Source organism: Pelobates fuscus, chromosome 7, assembly GCF_036172605.1.
Source record: "Pelobates fuscus isolate aPelFus1 chromosome 7, aPelFus1.pri, whole genome shotgun sequence".
NCBI lineage: Eukaryota > Metazoa > Chordata > Amphibia > Anura > Pelobatidae > Pelobates > Pelobates fuscus.
Window position 1 is genome coordinate 80,073,015 of NC_086323.1, and position 22,466 is coordinate 80,095,480.

Below are 22,466 nucleotides of genomic sequence, written 5' to 3' on the forward strand. Positions count from 1 at the left end.
GACCACTGGTATATTGGTGCCATCTTGGAGGATTTTAATTTTTGGTTTGGTTTTTGAAGCCACAGTGCTGCACCAGTGGGCCTAAAAATTAGGCATGTACACATGCCTGAAAAATTTGGTATTGTTGCAGCCGCTGCTGTAGCAGCGGCCAGAAAAATTGATGTTTGTTTCACAGGCAGAAAGTGCCCTAAAACATGGCGGCTTGAACCCTAGTTGGTGGCGGATAAGTCACGCAAGTCAAACGTCATTCAGAGCTAAAATACAGCAGCGTGTGGACCATTTTTAGCCCAAGGCAGCTCATCTCATCAGGCCTTTTTTAAGCGAATGTATCGCCCAGTGTCAGTCCCTTCGGGATCCATCCCTCATTCATTATAATAAAGGTGAGGTAATCTAGACTTTTTTGACCTAGGCGACTTCTCTTCTCAGTGACAATACCTCCTGCTGCACTGAAGGTCCTTTCTGACAGGACACTTGAAGCGGGGCAGACCAGAAGTTCTATCGCAAATTGGGATAGCTCAGGCCACAGGTCAAGCCTGCACACCCAGTAGTCAAGGGGTTCATCGCTCCTCAGAGTGTCGATATCTGCAGTTAAGGCGAGGTAGTCTGCTACCTGTCGGTCGAGTCGCTCTCTGAGGGTGGATCCCGAAGGGCTGTGGCGATGCATAGGACTTAAAAAGGTCTGCATGTCCTCCATCAACAACACGTCTTTAAAGCGTCCTGTCCTTGCCGGCGTGGTCGTGGGAGGAGGAGGAGGAGGATGACTTCCACCTCTCCCCCTGTTAGATTCCCGTTGTGCTGTGACATCACCCTTATACGCTGTGTAAAGCATACTTTTTAATTTATTTTGCAAATGCTGCATCCTTTCCGACTTGTTGTAATTCGGTAACATTTCCGCCACTTTCTGCTTATACCGGGGGTCTAGTAGCGTGGACACCCAGTACAGGTCGTTCTCCTTCAGCCTTTTTATACGAGGGTCCCTCAACAGGCAGGACAGCATGAAAGACCCCATTTGCCAAGGTTGGATGCCGAGCTACTCGTTTCCCGTTCCTCCTCCTCACTGATGTCATTGAAGGTATGTTCTTCCCCCCAGCCACGTACAACACCACGGGTACCAGATAGGTGACAACGAGCACCCTGGGATGCCTGTTGTGTTTGGTCTTGCTCCTCCTCCTCCTCAAAGCTACAATCCTCCTCTGACTCATCTTCCTCACAATCCTCTTCCAGCGTTGCCGCAGGTCCAGCAAAAGATGCTGATAAGGCTGTTTCTAGTGGTGATGGTGACCACAACTCTTCCTCTTCACGCTCATCTACAGCCTGATCCAGCACTCTTCGCAGGGCACGCTCCATGAAGAAAACAAATGGTATGATGTCGCTGATGGTGCCTTCGTTGCGACTGACTAGGTTTGTCACCTCCTCAAAAGGACGCATGAGCGTCCAGTAACGTGGCAAAAAAATTCCCAGCTCCCCAGAGGCTGTCCTAGCACCCTGGTCATACAAATATTCATTAACAGCTTTTTCTTGTTGGAGCAGGCGGTCGAACATTAGGAGTGTTGAATTCCAACGTGTAGGGCTGTCGCAAATCAAGCGCCTCACTGGCATGTTGTTTCGCCGCTGGATATCGGCAACGTGAGCCATGGCCGTGTAGGAACGCCTGAAATGGCCACACACCTTCCTGGCCTGCTTCAGGACGTCCTGTAAGCCTGTGTACTTATGCACAAAGCGTTGTACGATCAGATTACACACATGTGCCATGCACGGCACATGTGTCAACTTGCCCAACTTCAATGCCGCTATCAAATTTTTTCGTTGTCACACACCACTTTGCCGATATCCAGTTGCTGCGGAGTCAGCCACTTTTCCACCTGTGCGTTCAGGGCGGACAGGAGTGCTTGTCCGGTGTGACTCTCTGCTTTCAAGCAAGTCAAACCCAAGACGGCGTGACACTGCCGTATCCGGGATGTGGAATAGTACCTGGGGAGCTGGGGGGGTGCGGTTGATGTGGAGCAAGAAGCAGCTGCACAAGAGGACTCAGCCGAGGAGGTTATGGAAGAGGATGGAGTAGAAGGAGTAGAGGAGGTGGCAGCAGGACTGCCTGCAATTCGTGGCTGTGTCACCAACTCCTCTGCAATGCCACGCATTCCTTGCTTGTCAGCCGTCAGCAGGTTTACCCAATGCGCAGTGTAGGTGATATACCTGCCCTGACCATGCTTTGCAGACCAGGTATCAGTGGTCAGATGGACCCTTGCCCCAACACTGTGTGCCAGACATGCCATGACTTCCTTTTGCTCAATCGAGTACAAGTTGGGGATTGCCTTTTGTGAAAAGAAATTCCGGCCGGGTACCTTCCACTGCGGTGTCCCAATAGCTACAAATTTTTTGAACGCCTCAGACTCAACCAGATTGTATGGTAAAAGCTGGCGGGCTAATAGTTCGGACAAGCCAGCTGTCAGACGCTGGGCAAGGGGGTGACTTGGTGACATTGGCTTCTTACGCTCAAACATGTCCTTGACAGACACATGACTGTGGGCAGATGAGCGGGAACTGCTCAAGGCGGGAGACGGAGTGGCGGATGGTTGAGAGGGGGCAAGAAGGACAGCAGTGGTTGACGTGGCTGAAGATGCTGGACCAGGAGGAGGATGGCGGCTTAGAGTAGGCGTGCTGCTTGTACTCATGTGTTGATCCCATAGGCGTTTGTGATGTGAGATCATGTGCCTACGCAAAGCAGTTGTACCTAGGTGGGTGTTGGACCTCCCACGACTCAGTTTCCTTTGGCACAGGTTGCAAATGGCATCGCTGTTGTCAGAGGCAGACACACACAAAAAAATGCCACACTGCTGAGCTCTGCAATGACGGCATTCTGGTGGTGGACACAGCATGAGTTGATTGGCGTGCTGTCGGGCTGACCCCGGGTGCCGATGCATGCTGTCTGACTGTGCCACTAGCTCCTTGCGACGACCCCCCCCTGCTTCCAACTCGTCTCCTCCTCCTCTCTGTCTCCCCATCTGAACTTTCGCCCTGTTCTTCTTCTTGGCGAGCGGGCACCCACGTGACATCCATGGACGCATCGTCATCATCAACCGCTTCGCTTGTATCTGACAACTCAGAAAAGGAAGCAGCAGCGGGTACAACATCATCATCATCACACCGTACCTCCATGTGTTTAATGCTGCCTGCCTGAGACATATCCCTGTTATCTACATCCTCTAGCAATAATGGTTGCGCATCACTCATTTCTTCAAACGGGTGTGTGAATAACTCCTCTGACATACCAAGTAAAGCGGCTGTGGTGCTAGTTTTGGTGGTGGCGGCAGGCGGGTGAGTGCTATCTTGAGAGGTGCCTGAAGCTAAGCTGGAGGAGGATGGTGCGTCAAGGTTCCGAGCGGAGGCTGTAGAAGATTGGGTGTCCTGTGTTAGCCAGTCAACTATGTCCTCAGAACTTTTCAAGTTCAGGGTACGTGGCTTCTGAAAACTGGGCATTATTCTAGGGCAAAAGGGAATCACAGCACCACGACCACGACGGCCCCTGCGGGGAGGCCTGCCTCTGCCTGTCATTTTTTTGGGGATTAGTGGTACTATGCGTGCAAGCTACTGTGAGACCAGATATGATTGGCAATGTGAACTGTAACAGTTCTGCAGAGCACACACTGTAGGCCTGAGACACCCGCTTGAAGACAAGTAACTGCTATTCAATCTATAACAGTGAAAAATAAATTTTGGTTTTAAAGCACGCTATAGAGACACCAGATATGATTGGCAATGTGCACTGGAACAGTTCTGCAGAGCACACACTGTAGGCCTGAGACACCCGCTTGAAGACAAGTAACTGCTATTCAATCTATAACAGTGGAAACAAAATTTTGGTTGTAAAAGCACGCTATAGAGACACCAGATATGAGTGGCAACTGTCAAAGTACGCTGGCAGGGTTGTGCAGGGCACACGCTGAAGGAAGGCCTGACAGAGCCGCTTGAAGGACACTGACTGTCTGCTATTAGCTTACACTGGAAACCTTTTTTCTTTGTAAAAGCACGCTAAAGAGACACCAGATATGATTGGCAACTGTCAAAGCACGCTGGCACAGGTCTGCAGAGCACACGCTGAAGTAGGCCTGACACCCAGACGCTTGCAGACAACTAACTGATCTTCTATTACAGTGAAAAAAAATGATTTCTTTAAAATCTAAAGCTTAAGCTATTGTTAAAACAGATATGAGTGGTGGCACTGACTGTGCAAATGGGCAAGGCATCCAACCTGACACAGAAGCTGGCAGGCAGGCAACTGCTCTTCTATTACAGTGAAAAAAAAATATTTATTTTAAATCTAAAGCTTAACCAATTGTTAAAACAGATATGAGTGGTGGCACTGGGCAAGTGGGCACAGTATCCAATGTGAACCTCACACAGAAGCTGGCAGGCAGGCAACTGCTCTTCTATTACAGTGAAAAAAATTATTTATTTAAAATCTAAAGCTTAACCAATTGTTAAAACAGATATGAGTGGTGGCACTGGGCAAGTGGGCACAGTATCCAATGTGAACCTCACACAGAAGCTGGCAGGCAGGCAACTGCTCTTCTATTACAGTGAAAAAAATTATTTATTTAAAATCTAAAGCTTAACCAATTGTTAAAACAGATATGAGTGGTGGCACTGACTGTGCAAATGGGCAAGGCATCCAACCTGACACAGAAGCTGTCAGGCAGGCAACTGCTCTTCTATTACAGTGAAAAAAAAATATTTATTTTAAATGTAAAGCTTAACCTATTGTTAAAACAGATATGAGTGGTGGCACTGGGCAAGTAGGCACAGTATCCAATGTGAACCTCACACAGAAGCTGGCAAGCAGGCACCTGCAATTACATTACACAGGAAAAAAAAAAAAGCAGCCTGATGTTATAGCCCTAAAAAGGGCTTTTTGGGGTGCTGTCCTTACAGCAGAGATCAGATGAGTCCTTCATGATTGTAGTGGACACTGAATACCCTAGCCTAGCTATCAATTTCCCTATCTAATCAGCAGCAGCTAAACTTTCCCTCCTCTCACTAAGCATGCATCTTCCGAATGAATCGAAAATGGATGCTGGGAGGGAGGTTGGAGGGTGTGGAAGGGAGGGAGTGCTGCTGATTGGCTGGAATGTGTCTGCTGACCGAGAGGCACAGGGTCAAAGTTTGCCCAATGATGACGAGTAGGGGGCGGATCGAACTGCGCATGTGTCCGCCCGCCGTGGCGAACGCGAACACGCTAATTTCGCCTGGAACTGTTCGCCGGCGGACAGTTCGGTACATCACTATAGATAAGCGTCGTCGTGGCTACAACTTTGCACATTTTTAGTTGAATAGAAAACAACATAGTTAAGACTTTGCACTTTTTTTTTTTTTCGTGAGTGTGTTTGTGGTATTGAGATGAGTGATAGGTAATCTGGAGAGGTGTTAACTATGGATCGGGTCGGGCATTTCTTTGCGGAGCCATCGTATTGCTACGTGAGTCATGGTTGTTGAGTATGAGTGGGTTTGCCCTCCTAAGGTGTTACCCCTAACCAAGGGGGTGGCGGGGGGGGGGAGAACTGGCCGGTGTGACGCCAGTCGCCTGCCCTGTCTCTGGGCTTTAAAGTGTTAGGTGCGTGAGGTCTTACTAAGAGGCCTCTCGTGTGTGTATCGTGTGTACAAATATAAAATAACTGTGAGTAACAACAAAACAAAAAGTCCTGGTTTAACTTTTAGGCGAGCAGGTTTCAAGTCCCTGTCTGTACGGCTGGGTTGGCAGTGGGTTTGAACGGGGGCACTCTGGATGGGTTCCTTCTGCGAGTAGTTGGCAGTCCACCATCTGTCGGTGCCTGCGTTGGCAAGCCGAGTGCCGTGAGGAGGGTTGAGGCGTCTGCCATTGACGATAGTCTATGTACCGTCCCTTTATGGTTCACTACCAGTGTCCTGGGGGACATCCAGCGGTATTTGATGCCAGCAGTTCTCAACTGGCTTGTGAGAGGTTGGAGGGAGCTCCGCCACTGTAGGGTGGATCTCGTGAGGTCCTGGTAGAAAGTGAGGGTGTCACCTTCAAACCAGACCAGACGGCGATTTTGTCGTAGGAGTTAGAGAATCGCACTATGGCGTCTTGTTGAGCCGTTGCTGGAGCTCTGCTGGGTTTGGGTAGGCAGTATGTCCCGTCCAGGGTGACTTTTTTTAGCTTGTGCAGCCGGTAGGATGGTGGCAACCAGTCGTCTTATGTAGTGGGGGAGTTCGTCTGGGGTTACCAAGTCTGGGATGCCCCTTATCTTAAGGTGGTTTCTTTGGGACCTATCATTCAGTGCGGCTTGGTGCAGGGAGAGGGCCTGTTGCATGATTTGTATGTGTTGGATGGTTTCATGTATTGTGTTCATACCTTGTTTCAGGTCGGCAATATCCCCCTCTGCTGTTTGCACTTTGTCCCTGACTTTTTGCACCTCTGCCTGTATGGCTGCCACGTTTGCTGCTAGGAGGTGTTTAATTTCTCCCACCAGATTGTGGAATTCCCTTTGGGTGACTGGAGCTGAGTTATCCCCTGCAGGGATTGTGGTAAGTCCATTTTGCGGCAGGACATGCTGTGGGTGTGCTGTGGTTGATGGGGTGCCCTCCGGCGCGTCTGCGGCCTTGCTTGTCCCGGCCGGCGCCATTTTAGCTGGTGGCTGCCGTTGGAGCATTGTCTCTATGTTCCTGGCCCCTGCTGGGGTATGAGGGGGTGATTTTTGGGACTTACGTCCCATCTCAGCGGGTGCCGTATCTGGCTGTGCCGGCTTCCCTCCAGCTATGTCCGGCGGGGTGTAGGCGCCAAACAGAGCCGTCAGGTCCAGGCTTTGGGCTTTGTAGTAGGCCCCTGTTTTTCTTTTTTTCCTGGGCGTTTTGGCCACTTGAAAGAACGGCATATGGCGTGTTGGCCATGGTGGAGTAGGGTGAGTAGCCAGTTTATGAGGTCGGCACAACTCGTTTTGGCTGATTGTCCCGTGTAAAAGTTGCGGAGCTCAGGCAAATGGCGACCGCTCCGGTCCGAGCTCAGGCTCCGCCCCCCTGAAGTGTCACTTTAACTCTGAAATTGCAAACAATTGAGCAGAGAGACTGCACGGGCATGATCTATACACCAAAACCACTTCATTCAGCTAAAGTTGTTTTTCGTGCTTATAGGTCTCTTTACGTTTATTTTTACACTTTACACATATATATTTTTTAAATATTAGGGATATGTAAACAAACCTCTAGACATTTTAATAGACACATCTATGTATTAAAAATGTGAATTATTAGGAATTCAAACTGAATTTAAGATTTTAGGCAGACAGTTGAACTGCAAAATAATTGAAAGGGGCATTATTAACTGAACTCCAAATTGTAGCAAATTGAAATCTAAATTTTAAAAAAAATATACTACAATAGATGATATAGTCACAGCATGGTTGGTTTAACCTTAAGGGACCACTATAGTCACTCAGACCACTTAATCTCAATGACGGACGCATAGCTGCAGCGCTGCGTTTTGCCGCGCATGTGTGATAACCTCTCCATGCTTTCCTATGGGAAAACATGGGATTGGCTGGGATCATCAATTCTGATGATCTCAACCAAGGAGGCAGATCAGAGGCGTTGCAAGAGCCGGGGGACCCGCGTGGTGCTGTAATAAAGGTATGTTTTCTACAAATGTAAGGGGAGCCGACCACCTAAATAGTGTTTGTATTTCAGACCCTTTAGTGTTTATTTAGGATAAAGGATTTTTTTATTTCAGATTAAGGCTTTGAGTGCTTAAATGTGGGACCAAGATTTGTTTAGACTTTGGGAAAAGGGGTGTTTAGGGCATATGGAGTTTGAAGGGTTATTTGCAAAGTACTCATCCTCCCATGTTTTTTGTAGTCTAGTGACACTCCTATTTTTAATAGCATAACTGCATTAATTCTTATACAATATGCATCACTAAGTGCTTCCCCTGCTCCTCCTGCAAGGCATTTCCTGTATGAAAGGCAGATGTGGAGTGATCCCTTCAACTTCCTGTCCAGCCTCACACACGTCACTCATATAACATTCCATGCAGCTCTGCTATCATGCTTAATTAGACTGCCTCGTTTAAAGAGGACACTGTCCAAGGCTCCATATACTTATCTCTCCCAATCAGCCCACTTGACCTCAAAAAAGGCATATTATAAATGCTGAAAACAGGCAACCCCATTGGACCGGCTCCCGTAGGTCAGTGCCTTTTCTACCTAATGGGAAAGGGGGTGTAAGTTGCTTGTGCATTCTTTACCCTGAAGATCATAACTGCATTTTTCTATATTAAATTGTATCTTCCATTTGCGTGCCCAGTCCCCCCAATCTATCTTGATCCCTCTGCAGAAAAGTAATATCTTGCTCATAGTGTATTACTTTGCTTAGTTTTGTTATCATCTACACACACTGAAACATGACTTGCAATGCTTATTTCAAGATTATTTATAAATAACAGAACCCAGAGCGATACCACTTTCCACTTTTGTCCAGCTTGAAAATTTACCATTAATGATAACTCTCTGTACTCTATTTTTAAGTAAATGTTCTACCCAAGAACATTAATTTTCATCGTGACCAACTTCTTTGAGTTTGAACACTAACCTTATGTGTGGAACCGTATGAAATGCCTTGGCAAAATTCAAGTAGATCACATTCACTGCAACACCCTGTTCTATACATGACCTATGTTTAAAAAAAAAAAAAAAAAATGCTGATTATTTTCTGATAACAATGTTCTTCTCAATGAATTCCTGAATATTATCACTTATTAACATTTTAAATACTTTCCCAGCCACAAACGTTAAGTTTACCGGTCTATAATTTTCAGGCAAAGATTTTGAACCCTTTTTGGATGTAGGAGCCACATCTATGACCTTTCAATTCTCCAGTACCTTTCCTGAAGGAAAAGAACCTTCAAAGATTAAAAACAGAGTCTCACTTATTTCCACACTTAGCTTCTTAAGTACTCTTGGGTGAATACCATCAGGCCCCTGGAGCTTTGTTTATATTAACTTTCATTAGTTGATGCAGCACCTTGTTTTGAGTCATCCAATCACAAATTTTCTAAAAGTTTTTGTAGCAATCATTTACATATATCTAGCCATAGGTTATTCCTTATTATATACTGAGGATCAATAGTTATTTAAAATTTCTGCCTTTACCTCTTCTTTATCAACACCCCCATCCCAGTTTTCAATGTACCTATAATTTCATTTTTTTTAATGTATATATTTTGGTTGGTTTTGCTCTCTTTGGCCATCACTTTCTCATTTTGTAGTTTAGCAAATCTTTTTTTGCATGGTTTATTAGCTTACTTATGTCTTTTATAGGGATCAATTTATAGTAGAGTTATGGTGTGTCTCCCCCAACTCCTTGGGTGCTACAGAAAAACATGGGGGCAAAGCTCAAGTTCCCAATCTAAGGGTTAAAAACCACTGGTTTAAGGTAGTCTATGATCCCTATTCTCTATCAACAAAGTGCAACAAATAATAGTTTTGGAAGTTTCATTCATAATGTGCAGTTACAACTTCTCCTTTTTTATTTAATAGCTCATGGTTAGAAAATTGATTTATAAGAACTAATGGAGCCGATAGTATTCAACCCCCGTTTGTACCAGCAGAGATACAACTTTGTGGTGTCCTTTGTGGATCGATACAAACCTAAAAAGGTCAGTGTCTGTCTCTTTACTTCTGTTAGAATTATAATAATGTTTTGGTATCTCACTGTGACGGACTGCCTGGCACCCCGACTGGGTACCTCCGTCAATCGCTGCTTCCTAGTAACCCTTTAGTACCATAAGCACCGCACTGGACACCATAACCACCATTAACCCCACAAACCGCCGCATCTTGGTTGGGGTCTCGCTGTCCTCCACCCACCCTGGACCCAAGACCAGGATCCAGCTTCCAGTGGGTAGACCTCTCCTAGTCCAGAGAGCAAAGCAGGCTGCTCTTACAAGAGCAATCAAGTGAGTATAGTGATTATAGCAATCCCCAGAGTGAATATAACTCTCCAATCCCACAAACATGAGCCTAGACTTCATGAAGGATAAAACAAATCTGTTTAATGGCAGCCACAACTGGCCTTATATGCAGGTCCCCATGCAAGGGGAACTCCCCTTGGACCTGAGAGTAGACTACAGTAAAAACATGCACACGATTACATTGGCTCTCAGGTCAAGGACACTCCCATACAAAATAGGTCAGCACTGTATTAAACTCAATTATCTCCAGGCACAAAAAACATACATTTAAAAAAAAAAAAAAATACCTTTAAACAGTAATTTCCTCAAAGTCATAATTTGACCGACCTCACGCATGGTCCCATGCCCAAAACAGTATCAGAGAATCAGGGCTTGCGGTCGGTCTAGTTCAGTAGTTTAAAAACCGGACAAACTACTGAACATATTCCACCGAACAGTGTCTTCCTAAGTGTTATAAAACTGAACACAGGCGATCATGGAAGTCCAGCTGTGTTTGGAGCTTGTGTGTCCGAAAATAGTTCCATGAACTCGACGACCAAACACCGCTGCCTGTGTTCATGCAAACAAGATGGCAACCTCCTCGTGGTCGTCCATAGGAAATGCGGCAGACGAACACTGCAGTGGAAATTACTAGAAAGTAGCAATAAGGCTTAACAAGCGCCAGGGTGGTCTCCGGTTAGTGCGGTTGTTCGGTTCCCGAGCAATATAGTCCAAATACACGAACGGAGACTTTTCAGTGTATATTACAGGGCCCATTGTCTGTGGGCAGGAGGCTGGCAAGCAGGCTCCTCCAGGAGTTTGTGGCAAACTCACTTGAAAGGGGAGTTTGTCACACTCACACTCGGGTTTTACTACCTTTTATCAATGTTTACATTTTATATTTAAATTTTTGACCAGGGGTTTGGTGATTCTTTGTACGTTAGGGGTGACACATATAGCAAGGGAAGTTTGCGTACCCCACTAGTTATTTCACATAATGTAAACATATTGGACCAGAATCTTTAACCCCTAAACGATGTTAGGGCGTTCTATGCCTTCCTACATAAAGTGGGCTTTAATGCTTGTAGGGCAAGCATGTCAAACTTGCGGCCTGCGGTTTGACATGCTTTCCTTACAAGCATGGATTATTTGCGGCCCACCTGCCCTGGAGCCACTTTGTGTTGTGGCTGCAACCAGCCGCAAGACAGGAAATATACTTCCTGTTTGTTTCTTGTCTTCCCTCCCACGACTGATTGCGTGCTCCTACAGGCCAGCAACTCCCCCTTCCCTCTTGCTCCCGATGCCAGAGGAGCATCTGGCCTGCTTGAGAAGAGCAAAGCTGGAACTGGGGGACAGGCGGCTCATCTTAAGGTAGGGGAAGAGGGGCTTGGGGGATCTTCCTGTGTAGTGTGTTAAATTGGAGAGGGGGGCAGTGTATTCATTTAGGGGAAGGAGGGGGGCAGTGTATTAGAGTGGAGGGGGGGAGGCAGTGTATTAGATTTGGGGTGGAGGTGGGGGGCAGTGTATTCATTTGGGGGAGGAAGGGGGCACTGTAATTATTTGGGGGATGGAGGGGGCCAGTGTATCAATTTGAGGGAGGGGGGTAGTGTAATAATTTGGCGGAGGGAGTGGGGCAGTGTATTAGAATGGTGGGGGGCAGTGTGTAAAATTGGGGGGAGGGCAGTGTATAAATTAGGTGGAGGGAGGGGGCCAGTGTGTCAATTTGAGGGAGGAGGGCAGTGTATTAATTTGGCAGGGGCAGTGTATTAATTTGGAGGAGGGAGGGGGGCAGTGTATTAAATTGGGGGAGGGAAGGGCAGTGTTTTAAATTGGGGGAGGAAGGGCAGTGTATTAAATTAGAGTAGAGGGAGGAGGGACAGTGTATTAGATTGGGTGGAGGGGCAGTGTATTAGAGTGGAGGGGGCGGTTTATTGGATTTGGGGGCACGATATTAGAATAGGGGGTGGGGGTAGTGTATTAGATTGGGTCTGCTTGGAGGTGCTGAATGCTCCCCATGGAGTTGCTGATTGGCCGTGCAGCTGTTTGCCACTCATGCGCAATAGCCTCCCAATGCTTTCCTATAGGAAAGCATTGGATTGGCTAAGCTAATCAAGTTTGATGATCTCAGCCAAAGTGAAGAACACACTTATAGGACTTCAAAATCAACAAGATAGCGTAATTTGTTTTTTTACAGCTGTGCAACAGCATACATTCAACATTTTAGTTCCATTACTATAATATGTCAAGGTAGTTGGACTGAAACATTGGTTATATGCAAATACCTATCTCCTTAAAATAAATTTGCTCTTTTGTTTACTTTGAAGCTCTACTAGCGTGAGGACGTCACGTGTCAGTTAGGCTTTTTTTTTTTTTTTTTTTTTTTTAAGACTGTACTTTCCGAAAGAAACCTACGTTTCTATGAAAACTGAAATTTTTGTTTTTTTGTCCTTACACTTAAAATCCCTTAATGCAAAGGGGCTGAATGGCCCCAAAAAATGGAGGCTCATGTTCCTCGAACTTAAACGTTTGAACGCGGATGTTGCATTCTTACAAGGGACACACTTGCCCCATGGCTTCCATGTTGCCCTGAGAGATCACACCTATCGCTCTGTTTTCGAGGCACGATCATTCCGACCCAAAGCGCAACGGGGTAGCCATGGCAATACACAATAGATGCCCACTTCAAGTCACACAGGCTGTCTCAGACCTGGAGGGGAGGTTCCTCATACTCTTGGGCATCTTATATTCGCACACTATGCACCTTATTAATGTATATGAATATAATGACCCAACACCAGCTTTCTGGGACGACTTAATGACCCAACTTGCAGACCTTCCCCACGGGTTCGTAGTCGTTGGAGGGGATTTCAATGCAGCCCCATGCCCGGCGATAGGAGCTCTAGAGAAGGACAACTGCGTTCTCAGGGATGAGGGACACATGACAGACTATTCCACCGCTTCATACAACAAACGGGACTTATTGACATTTGGAGAGCACACCACCCAAGCACGAGGGACTACACTGAGACATGTCCCTAGCGAACATAGTCCTAATCTTGAAACCGGGCAAAGACAACACTAGCCCTGAGAATAATACACCCATATCCCTGATCAACCACGACGTTAAGTTATTAGCGAAAGTATTAGCGACGATACTGAACCCCTTATTACAACGGCTGTTCCACGCGGCTGCCCAATCTTTTCTATTGCTACTTAGCGGCCCAGCTGACGCAGGTCACGCTGTGGCACTCCTCTCCCCTCCCCCCCCAATAGGAGGATATGGGTAGATCTAGAGTCTCTCATGACGGGCACGGATCTCCCCCAATTCTACATCTGGCTACCCAAGGTACACAGGGCGTTTCTCAGATCGGACTGCCCGTCCATACTCAACTCCGTCTAGGTCTGGGACAAATACGTAGTGAAATATGGCCTAGTGAGGCTCCCTTCCATAATGACACCTCTGTTTAGGAACAGAGCATTCCCCCGGGGTTGAAACCCCGAGACTTTAAAAACTTGGAATACGCTGGACTCCAAAGGCTATGCCATATGACTAACGGAGACCGCATACTCACTGTTGACGAATTAAAAGAGAGGGCGACACTTACACCCGGAGACTTCTTTAGGTACCTGCAACTTAAAGATTTAATCGGCCAACCCAACATAAAAGAACTAGCTAGCAAAAATGTTACTTTACTAGATGTGCCTGAAGGAATCAATACACAGGGGCATGATCTCATCCATCTACACCCACATACAGAATGGGGCAGCCTCAGCTATATTGATCAATGGGAATCGGACTTGGGAGAACAACTAGAGGGGGTTGAGTGGCAGGAAATCTGGGAGGCCATTAACTTGGCCTCAATTTGTACAACGGTCCAAGAGCAGGCTTAAAAAACATGGTTTGATGGTACACAACACCGGTACAGCTCTACCACATGCAGCAGACCCCCAACGACCTCTGTTGGAGGAACTGTGGGGGAAGGCCCAGTAGTAAAACCTTTCTGGCAAGAGACGTTGGCAACCTCCTGACACAGATCTTTCAGCGTAGGGTCGAGTTCGACCCCTGGGTCTTTCTGCTCTCTAGAACACGGGACAACTGGGTGAGATCAGAGCAAAAACTCCTCCATAAATTAACCCTAGCAGCGCGTAGAGCCCTGGTACAAACCTGGCTTCAAGTGAATGCCCCACCTCTCTCCGTAGTAATACATAAAATAAAAGACACCTGTCTCATGGACAGACTGACTGCAGTTACCTGGGGATCCCTGCAGAAACACGAAAAGATGTGGGAAACATGGCTAAAAGCTGATATGGGCGGTTGAACGGAGTGTCGGGGAGGGCATCAAGGATCTTGAGCCCGCCGCGTAGGGACACCCCTCGGTGCTCCTAGCTCACCGCTGGCTGGTCCTCTCTGCTGCTTCTCCCTGCCGGGGTTGGCCTCGCTGCTCCTGTCCCCCTCGCCCGCCTTGCTGCCACGGTCGATACTGGCTATGGGGTTTACCCGCCTCCAGACTGCCTACCCGTTCCCTCTCTCTCTTCTCTACTCTCTTTTCTACTGGCCTATCTACTCTCTTCTCTCCTCCCTAACACTTCTACTTGGGCTGTCTACTGGAGACGCAGATGCCGTATCGGAGACGGAGAGGGCTGCACAAACCCACCACCGACAACTGTCTCTTGATGGCACGAGTATCAATTGAAACCATACCCCCCCAAACAAATATTCACCAGCATCAGTGTCTCCTACGACTGCTCAACTTCCATACCTATAATCAGATGTAAACGCAGCGGCAGACAAAAGACCTCATAACCGAATTGCCCAATAGAGATGACATCCAGGTGCACAACATATGCATAGAGCGAGAGGAATCATATCCTAAAATTCACTAGCAGTTCATCGCCTCCCTTCACCCCTTCGTCATACAGGGTGCTACGACACCCCTGAATATACATCTTCACTCACCCTATTGTTTTATGGACGTCTCCTTTACAGACGGCATTAAGTGGCATCAGTAAATTGCAATGTAACGAAAATAAAGTCAATACCCAAACAACAATCAAAAGATTGTTATATATATATATTTATTTATATATATATATTTATTTATATAAATAAAAAAAACACAGCACAAAGCAGATCACCTGTCGCAATATGAGACCTGTCTAAGGCCACAGCTGTTGAATAGTGGATGTCGCTCTGGACAATTCTCTGCAGCAATGCAACGTCTGACTTGTGAATTTACTGTTCTACTGTTCTGTTTTTAGTATAGTTAACTCTACTAGTAAAATCCTGATAGAATGACTGCAACCAACCAATACAACACAGTATGAAATGTTACATGTTCTAACAATACGAATTTCCTTTATGTAACCCACTGGATACATGTATTGTGATTTGGCTTTTGCATAAGCCTAAAATGTCATACTGGTGCAAAAAAAAAAAATAATAAAAAAAAAAAGAACCATTTGCCCATCTATTCTGCCCAATTTTCTAAATACTTTTACTTTTACTGGCCTTATCTTATAATAGGATAGCCTTATGCCTATCCCACGCATGCTTAACCCCTTAAGGCCGCAGCCAAATGTACAAGTTGTGATCAAAACAAAACGTAAACAAAACCTGGCATTTGCGTTATATGTCTGTCTAACCGTAATTCACCTCTTTCATATTAAATGCACCCCCCCCCCCCTTATTATATATCATTTTATTCAGGGGAAACGGGGCTTTCATTTAACGTCAAATATTTAGGTATGGAACATAATTTAATATGAAAAAAATATTTAAAAAATGGGAGAAAATAAGAATTTTTTAATTCTTTTTAGTTCTATGTGACATTTTAACTGTGAATGTCAAAATACTGTTTGCTTTTACTGCAGTAACATACACATATTTGTATTCAGCGATGTCTCACGTGTAAAACAGTACCCCCTATGTACAGGTTTTATGGTGTTTTGGAAAGTTACAGGGTCAAATATAGCATGTTGCACTTTTCAGTTTTTTCACATTGAAATTCGCAAGATTGGTTACGTTGCCTTTGAGACTGTATGGTAGCCCAGGAATAAGAATTACCCCGATGATGGCATACCATTTGCAAAAGTAGACAACCCAAGGTATTGCAAATGGACTATGTCCAGTCTTTTTTAGTAGCCACTTGGTCGCAAACACTGGCCAAAGTTAGTGTTAATATTTGAAAATGCAAAAAACTAATTTGAACGCAAATTTTGGCCAGTGTTTGTGACTAAGTGGCTACTAAAAAAAACCTGAACATACCTTGTTTGCAATACCCTGGGTTGTCTACTATTGCAAATGGTATGCCATCATGGGGGTAATTTTCATTCCTGGGCTACCGTACGGTCTCAAATGCAACCTGGCGAATTTTAATGTGAAAAAACTGAAACGCAAGCCTTATATTTGACTCTGTAACTTTTGAAAACACCATAAAACCTGTACATGAGGGGTACTGTTATACTCGGGAGACTTTGCTGAACACAAATATTAGTGTTTCAAAACAGTAAAACGTATCACAACAATTATATCGTCAGTGTAATTGCCATTTGTATGTGAAAAATGCAAAAAAAATTCACTGTCACTGACGATATCGTCGTTGTAATACATTTTACTGTTTTGAAACACTAATATTTGTGTTCAGCGAAGTCTTTCAAGTAAAACAGTACCCCCCATGTACAGGTTTTATGGTGTCTTGGAAAGTTACAGGGTTAAATATAGTGCTAGAAAACTAAATTCCCTGAACTTTCGGCCTGGGTTGTCAGGCAGGTCCTGCAAATTGTAATTAATAAAATTACCTAATTATGTAAAATTATTACATAAATATATACGTATAATTATTATATATATATATGTGTATATAATTTTTTTTATTATTTTTATTAGGGATCGACCGATATTGATTTTTTAGAGCCGATACCGATATTCTGTGAACTTTCAGGCCGATAGCCGATATAATTTGCCGATATTCTGTACATTTACCATTTTGGAAAATAAAAAACGATTTCTAAAGGTAAATGCACAAAATATACATGCCACGTGTAGTGGATGCAGTGTGTTTAGACAGGGGAGCTGTGTATGTGTGTGTAGTGGATGCAGTGTTTGTGCAGTGTGTGTGTAGTGGATGCAGTGTGTGTTTGTATAGTGTGTGTATATATAATGCAGTGTGTGTTTATATAGTGTGTGTGTGTATATAATGCAGTGTGTGTATATAATGCAGTGTGTGTATATAATGCAGTGTGTGTTTGTATAGTGTGTGTGTGTATATAATACAGTGTGTTTGTGTAGTGTGCATTATATATACACACACTATACAAACACACTGCATTATATATACACACACACTATACAAACACACTGAATTATATACACAGTGTGTTTGTGTAGTGTATGTGTTTAATAATAGTGTGTGTGTGAGGGGGCATTTCTTATTAAAACATATATTTTTTTTTATATTAAATTTTTTTTTTTTTTCATTTCATTAAATTATATTTAATTATCATTTATCATTTAGCATTTATCATTTATTTTTTGTTGTCCCCCCTCCCTGCTTGTTGCCTTGCCAGGGAGGGGGGATATGTTAATCCCTGGTGGTCCAGTGGCATTGGCTTAGCTGGGGGAGGGGAGGGGAGGGGAGGGAAGTGGGGTGGGCAGCAAGCGTTTACTCACCTCCCAGCAGCTCCTCCAGCTCCCCAGTGTAAATCTCGCGAGACCCGCGGCCGTCAGAGCTGGCCGCGGGTCTCGCGAGATTTACACTGGGGAGCTGGAGGAGCTGCTGGGAGGTGAGTAAACGCTTGCTGCCCGCCCCCCCAGGACCGCCGGGCTTGTAATGAGCCTGGCGGTCCTGGGAGGTATTATCGGCAATATCGGTATCCCTATTGGCCGATACCGATATTGCCGAAAATACAGAATATCGGACGATTATATCGGAAAAACCGATAATCGGTCGATCCCTAATTTTTATTTATATGTAGGTATATATAGTGATATATACGTATATACTTATGTATATAGATATATATATTATTTCGTTCTACATGTATTTTGATATCAATATATATATTAATTTTAAAATACAGTTAGAACAAAATTACGCATGTATATATATTTTTTATCTATTTATTTTGTATTATTTTTGTAATTTTATTTTTTAACGTATTTATATAGTTATTTATTTTTTATTATATATAAATAAATATATAATGAAACTTATATATATATTTAATCAATATCATTGTACGTGTATTTTGAGATATATATATATATATATATATATATATATATATATATACGGTATATATAATTATGTATATATTAATATTACAGTATGTGTATTTATGTGTATGTGTATATATACTTAGATCATATATATAGTAAATATATATATGATCTAAGTATATATAATTTATTTTTACACTGTTTTAACATTTAATTATTTTATTTTCAGACAGCAGGGGGAGTACCTGTCATTACAGGCACTACCCTTGCTGGCAATGCCTTGGACGGCTATGCCGTCCATGTGATCACAGGGTCCTCGCAAGGACCTTGCGATCACATGGCCCAGGGGGGCCGTAGAGGACAGAGGGGGACTCCCTGGGCTCCCAGGTAAGTCCCCATACCGCGATCGCCGGCGTGGGATCGCCAGCGACCGGGTAAGTACAAAAGACCGCAGGGCGTTCTATGCCGCCCTGCGGCATTTAGAGCCATCCAAATTAGGACGGCATAGAACACCCTGCGGTCTTAAGGGGTTAAACTCCCTCACTGTGTTAACCTCTACCACTTTAGCTGGAAGGCTATTCCATACGTCTACTACCCTCTCAGTAAAGTGATACTTCCTGATATTATTTTTAAACGTTTGCCCCCCTCCTTTAAGACTATGTCCTCTTGTTGTGGTAGTTTTTCTTCTTTTAAATATAGTCTCTTCCTTTACTGTGTTGATTCCCTTTATGTATTTAAATGTTTCTATCATTTTAAGTTCCTTTAACCTTTCCTGGTACGTTTTAACCTGCAATACATTATCCAGTTTAGTAGCCCTTCTCTGAACTCTCTCTAAAGTATCAATATCCTTCTGAAGATACGGTCTCCAGTACTGCGTACAATACTCCAAGTGAGGTCTCACCAGTGTTCTGTACAAAGGCATAAGCACTTCCCTCTTTCGACTGCTAATACCTGTCCCTATACAGCCAAGCATTCTGGTAGCATTTCCTGCTGCTCTATTACATTATCTGCCTACCTTTAAAGAGACACTATAGTCACCCAGACCACTTCAGCTCAATGAAGTGGTCTGGGTTCCAGGTCCCTCAGGTTTTAACCCTTCACAGAGAAACTGCTATGTTTACATAGCAGGGTTAATCCAACCTCTAGTGGCTGTTGCGCTAGAGGCTAGAGGCGCTTCTGCAACATTGGATGCGAAATTTGCATCCAACGTGCAGAACGTCAATGCTTTCCTATAGACTGTTTGAATGCGCGTGCGGCTCTTGCCGCACATGCGCATTCCGCACCACTTGGGAGCTGATGTCAGCGCTGGATTAAGGTAAGCTGCTGAAGGTGTTTTAACCCCTTCAGCACCAAGGGAGGGGGACCCTGAGGGTGAGGGTCCCCCAAGGATCATATAGTATCAGGAAAACTAGTTTGTTTTCCTGACACTATAGTGATCCTTTAAGTCATCTGAAATATTTACCCCATAACCACTTTCCTTAGATGTTGATGTTAGGACTGTATCAAACATTTTATACTCTGCCCTTGGCTTTTTAAGCCAAACATGCATTAACTTGCACTTATCCACATTAAATGTCAGCTACTACAGCTCTGACCATTTTTCTAATTTACCTAAATCATCCTCAATTTGGCTTATCTCTCCTGGAACAGAGTAAGCAACACCCTGGCCCACTATTCTAGTTTAAAGGACTACTATAGTGCCCGGAGAACAAACTCGTTTTCCTGGCACTACAGGGTCATTAGGTCCCCTCCACCCCTTCAGCCACTTACCATTCTCCAGCGACGGGCTCCTTCGGTGCTGGTGACCTCTCCTCCCCCTGTCAACGTCAGATCCGATTGCTCATGCACGGCAAGAGCCGCGCACGCATTCAAACCGCCCATAGGAAAGCATTACTCAATGCTTTGCTATGGATGTCCAGCGTCTTCTTACTGTGATTTTCACAGTGAGAATCGCGGAAGTGCCTCTAGTGGCTGTCAGCGAGACAGCCACTAGAGGCTGGATAAACCCTCAGTGAAACATAGCAGTTTCTCTAAAACTGCTATGTTTTCAGCTGCAAGGTTAAAACTAGAGGGACCTGGCACCCTGACCACTTTATTGAGCTGAAGTGGTCTGGGTGCCTATAGTGGTCCTTTAAGTTGTTGTTCCACCAGTAGTCTTCAATAAAATATAAATAATTTGAACAAATATATGCCATTGCTGCATCATGTGATGTGATGAAAAATTTATAGTCATTTCTCGTCTCATAAAAGCCGGATTAAATGTTCTATATGTTGTTTTTATAGTAAAAGAAAAGGAAAGCAAACAATCCTGTCAGTCTTCTGAGCCTCTCTTTTTGTGCAATAACACTGGCACAAAACCAGTACGCACGCATGCGAAACAGCAAGTTGTGTATAATGAGAAGCACATGGAAAACTGTGCCAATCACTTGATCGAGACTGTTAAAAAAAATGTTTTTTCCACTTTATTACTTATGAACTAGCTACTTTAAAGAGTAACACTGTTTTTGTTAGCAGCTATTCCATATTAACACACAGGGATGTGGAATTCATATAGCCCGCGACATGCAGTTCTTAGCGCTGGCAGGAAAATGTTTAATTTTTTTAGTCCTGCTGCAGGCAAGTGATAGGTCTGTCTTGAGGGAATTGGTGCTGGCATGGAGTGTATCTCCTACAGGAGGAGAGCCGGACCCTCTGCAGCCCACAGGCGGATCACAGGGAGGAGTGAGGAGCGGCGGCAGCCAACCTCTCCTCACAATGCTCAGGACTCATGACCACCGGTATTCAACATGAAGTAATATCCTGACGGCTGACACACTGTTAATGGGCAGAGACAGCATGAGACAGCCTGCACATCCACTGAACATCAGTTGGTGGTAATCTGTACTGTATGTAGAATGTGTACTCACATTACTATTCATATTTGAAAAGGTATCATTTCATTTTGCTTTTGCTACTTGTTTAATCACCTGCATAATATTATATTGGAAATGGTTGCATGTTTATACAATTTATTTGAACATTCTGTTTGTCTTTTTGCATTGCAGGTTGCAGACCTGGGCTGTAATAACTGTTCACTTCTGAGAAGGTTAAAGTTTTGTGATTGCATTGAGGAGCTTGTAGGCCTGGACATTGATTATAGATTGCTGACAAACAAGAAGTAATTTATGTATTCGATTATTTTATGAAACCGCATACAGCTCTAAGTGCTATTTTTTTAGATCTTCTGTCAAAATGTAGTGTGATTAGAGTTTAATTACACTTTAACATTAGTCCGTTGCTCACATCTTTTTAAAGTAATGGGTACATCTTGACATAGTAACCATATTTAAACTTAGAATGTGATGGACACTGTAATATAATTCATTGAATTAGTTTGTCTATTTTCCATATCACTTACCTCACATTTTGTAATTGTTAAATGGAGCTATTGGTAATGTAATACAAACTGTCATGGGTTTTGTGGAATATGCTCAACTGGGCGAGTTTGCAAAGGATCTTTCAAGAGGAACTCCTCCATTCCTTAAGTGCAAACTTTGCCCTTTATCACTATTTGATTACTTATTTCCCATATCAGCTGGAAGTTAGTGTTAGTATGTCTTCCCGTAACCACTTTTGTCATTTCATAGTATTTTAAAGGATCACTATAGGGTCAGGAACACAAACATGTATTCCTGACCATATAGTGTTAAAACCACCATCTAGCCCCCCTGGGCCCATCATGCCTCCATAAATATAGCAAAATCTTACTGTATTCAAGCCAGAAGCTGTAGATCTGCATGCTGTTTGCCTCACAAAAAAACAAGCAGTCTGCTGACATCAGAAATGGTAGCCTGATCCAATCACAATGCTTCCCCATAGGATTGGCTGAGACTGACAAGGAGGCAAATCAGGGGCAGAGCCAGCATGATTCAAACACAGCCCTGGCCAATCAGCATCTCCTCATCTCCTCATATGAGGAAAGTTCAGTGTCTGCATGCGGAGGGAGGAGATACTGAATGTTTGGATGCATTTTAGGCAGCCATGACCCAGGAAGGATCTCTAACAGCTATCTAAGGAGTGGCCAGTGAAGTTATCACTAGGCTGTAATGTAAACAGTGCATTTTCTCTGAAAAGACAGTGTTTACAGCAAAAAGCCTGAAGGTAATGATTCTACTCACCAGAACAAATTCAATAAGCTGTAGTTGTTCTGGTGACTATAGTGTCCCTTTAAGTGTCTTTCCCTAGCCTCCTTAAAGGGACACTAGAGTCCCTAGAACCATTACAGCCTATTGTAGTGGTTCTGGTGTCTGCAGC

General features: G+C 44.3%; 1 protein-coding gene across 2 annotated transcripts in view; it reads left to right on the forward strand.

Moving 5' to 3' along the window:
* The window catches only part of HENMT1 (HEN methyltransferase 1), a 54,164-nt gene that overhangs the window by 7,896 nt on the left and 23,802 nt on the right, over positions 1-22,466 (forward strand). For both annotated transcript variants that reach the window (XM_063426131.1, XM_063426130.1), the window contains exons 2-3: positions 9,543-9,661; positions 21,218-21,330. In XM_063426131.1, the coding sequence (XP_063282201.1) occupies positions 9,575-9,661; positions 21,218-21,330 (200 nt within the window). In that variant the 5' untranslated portion in view covers positions 9,543-9,574. The remainder of the gene's footprint in view (positions 1-9,542; positions 9,662-21,217; positions 21,331-22,466) is intronic.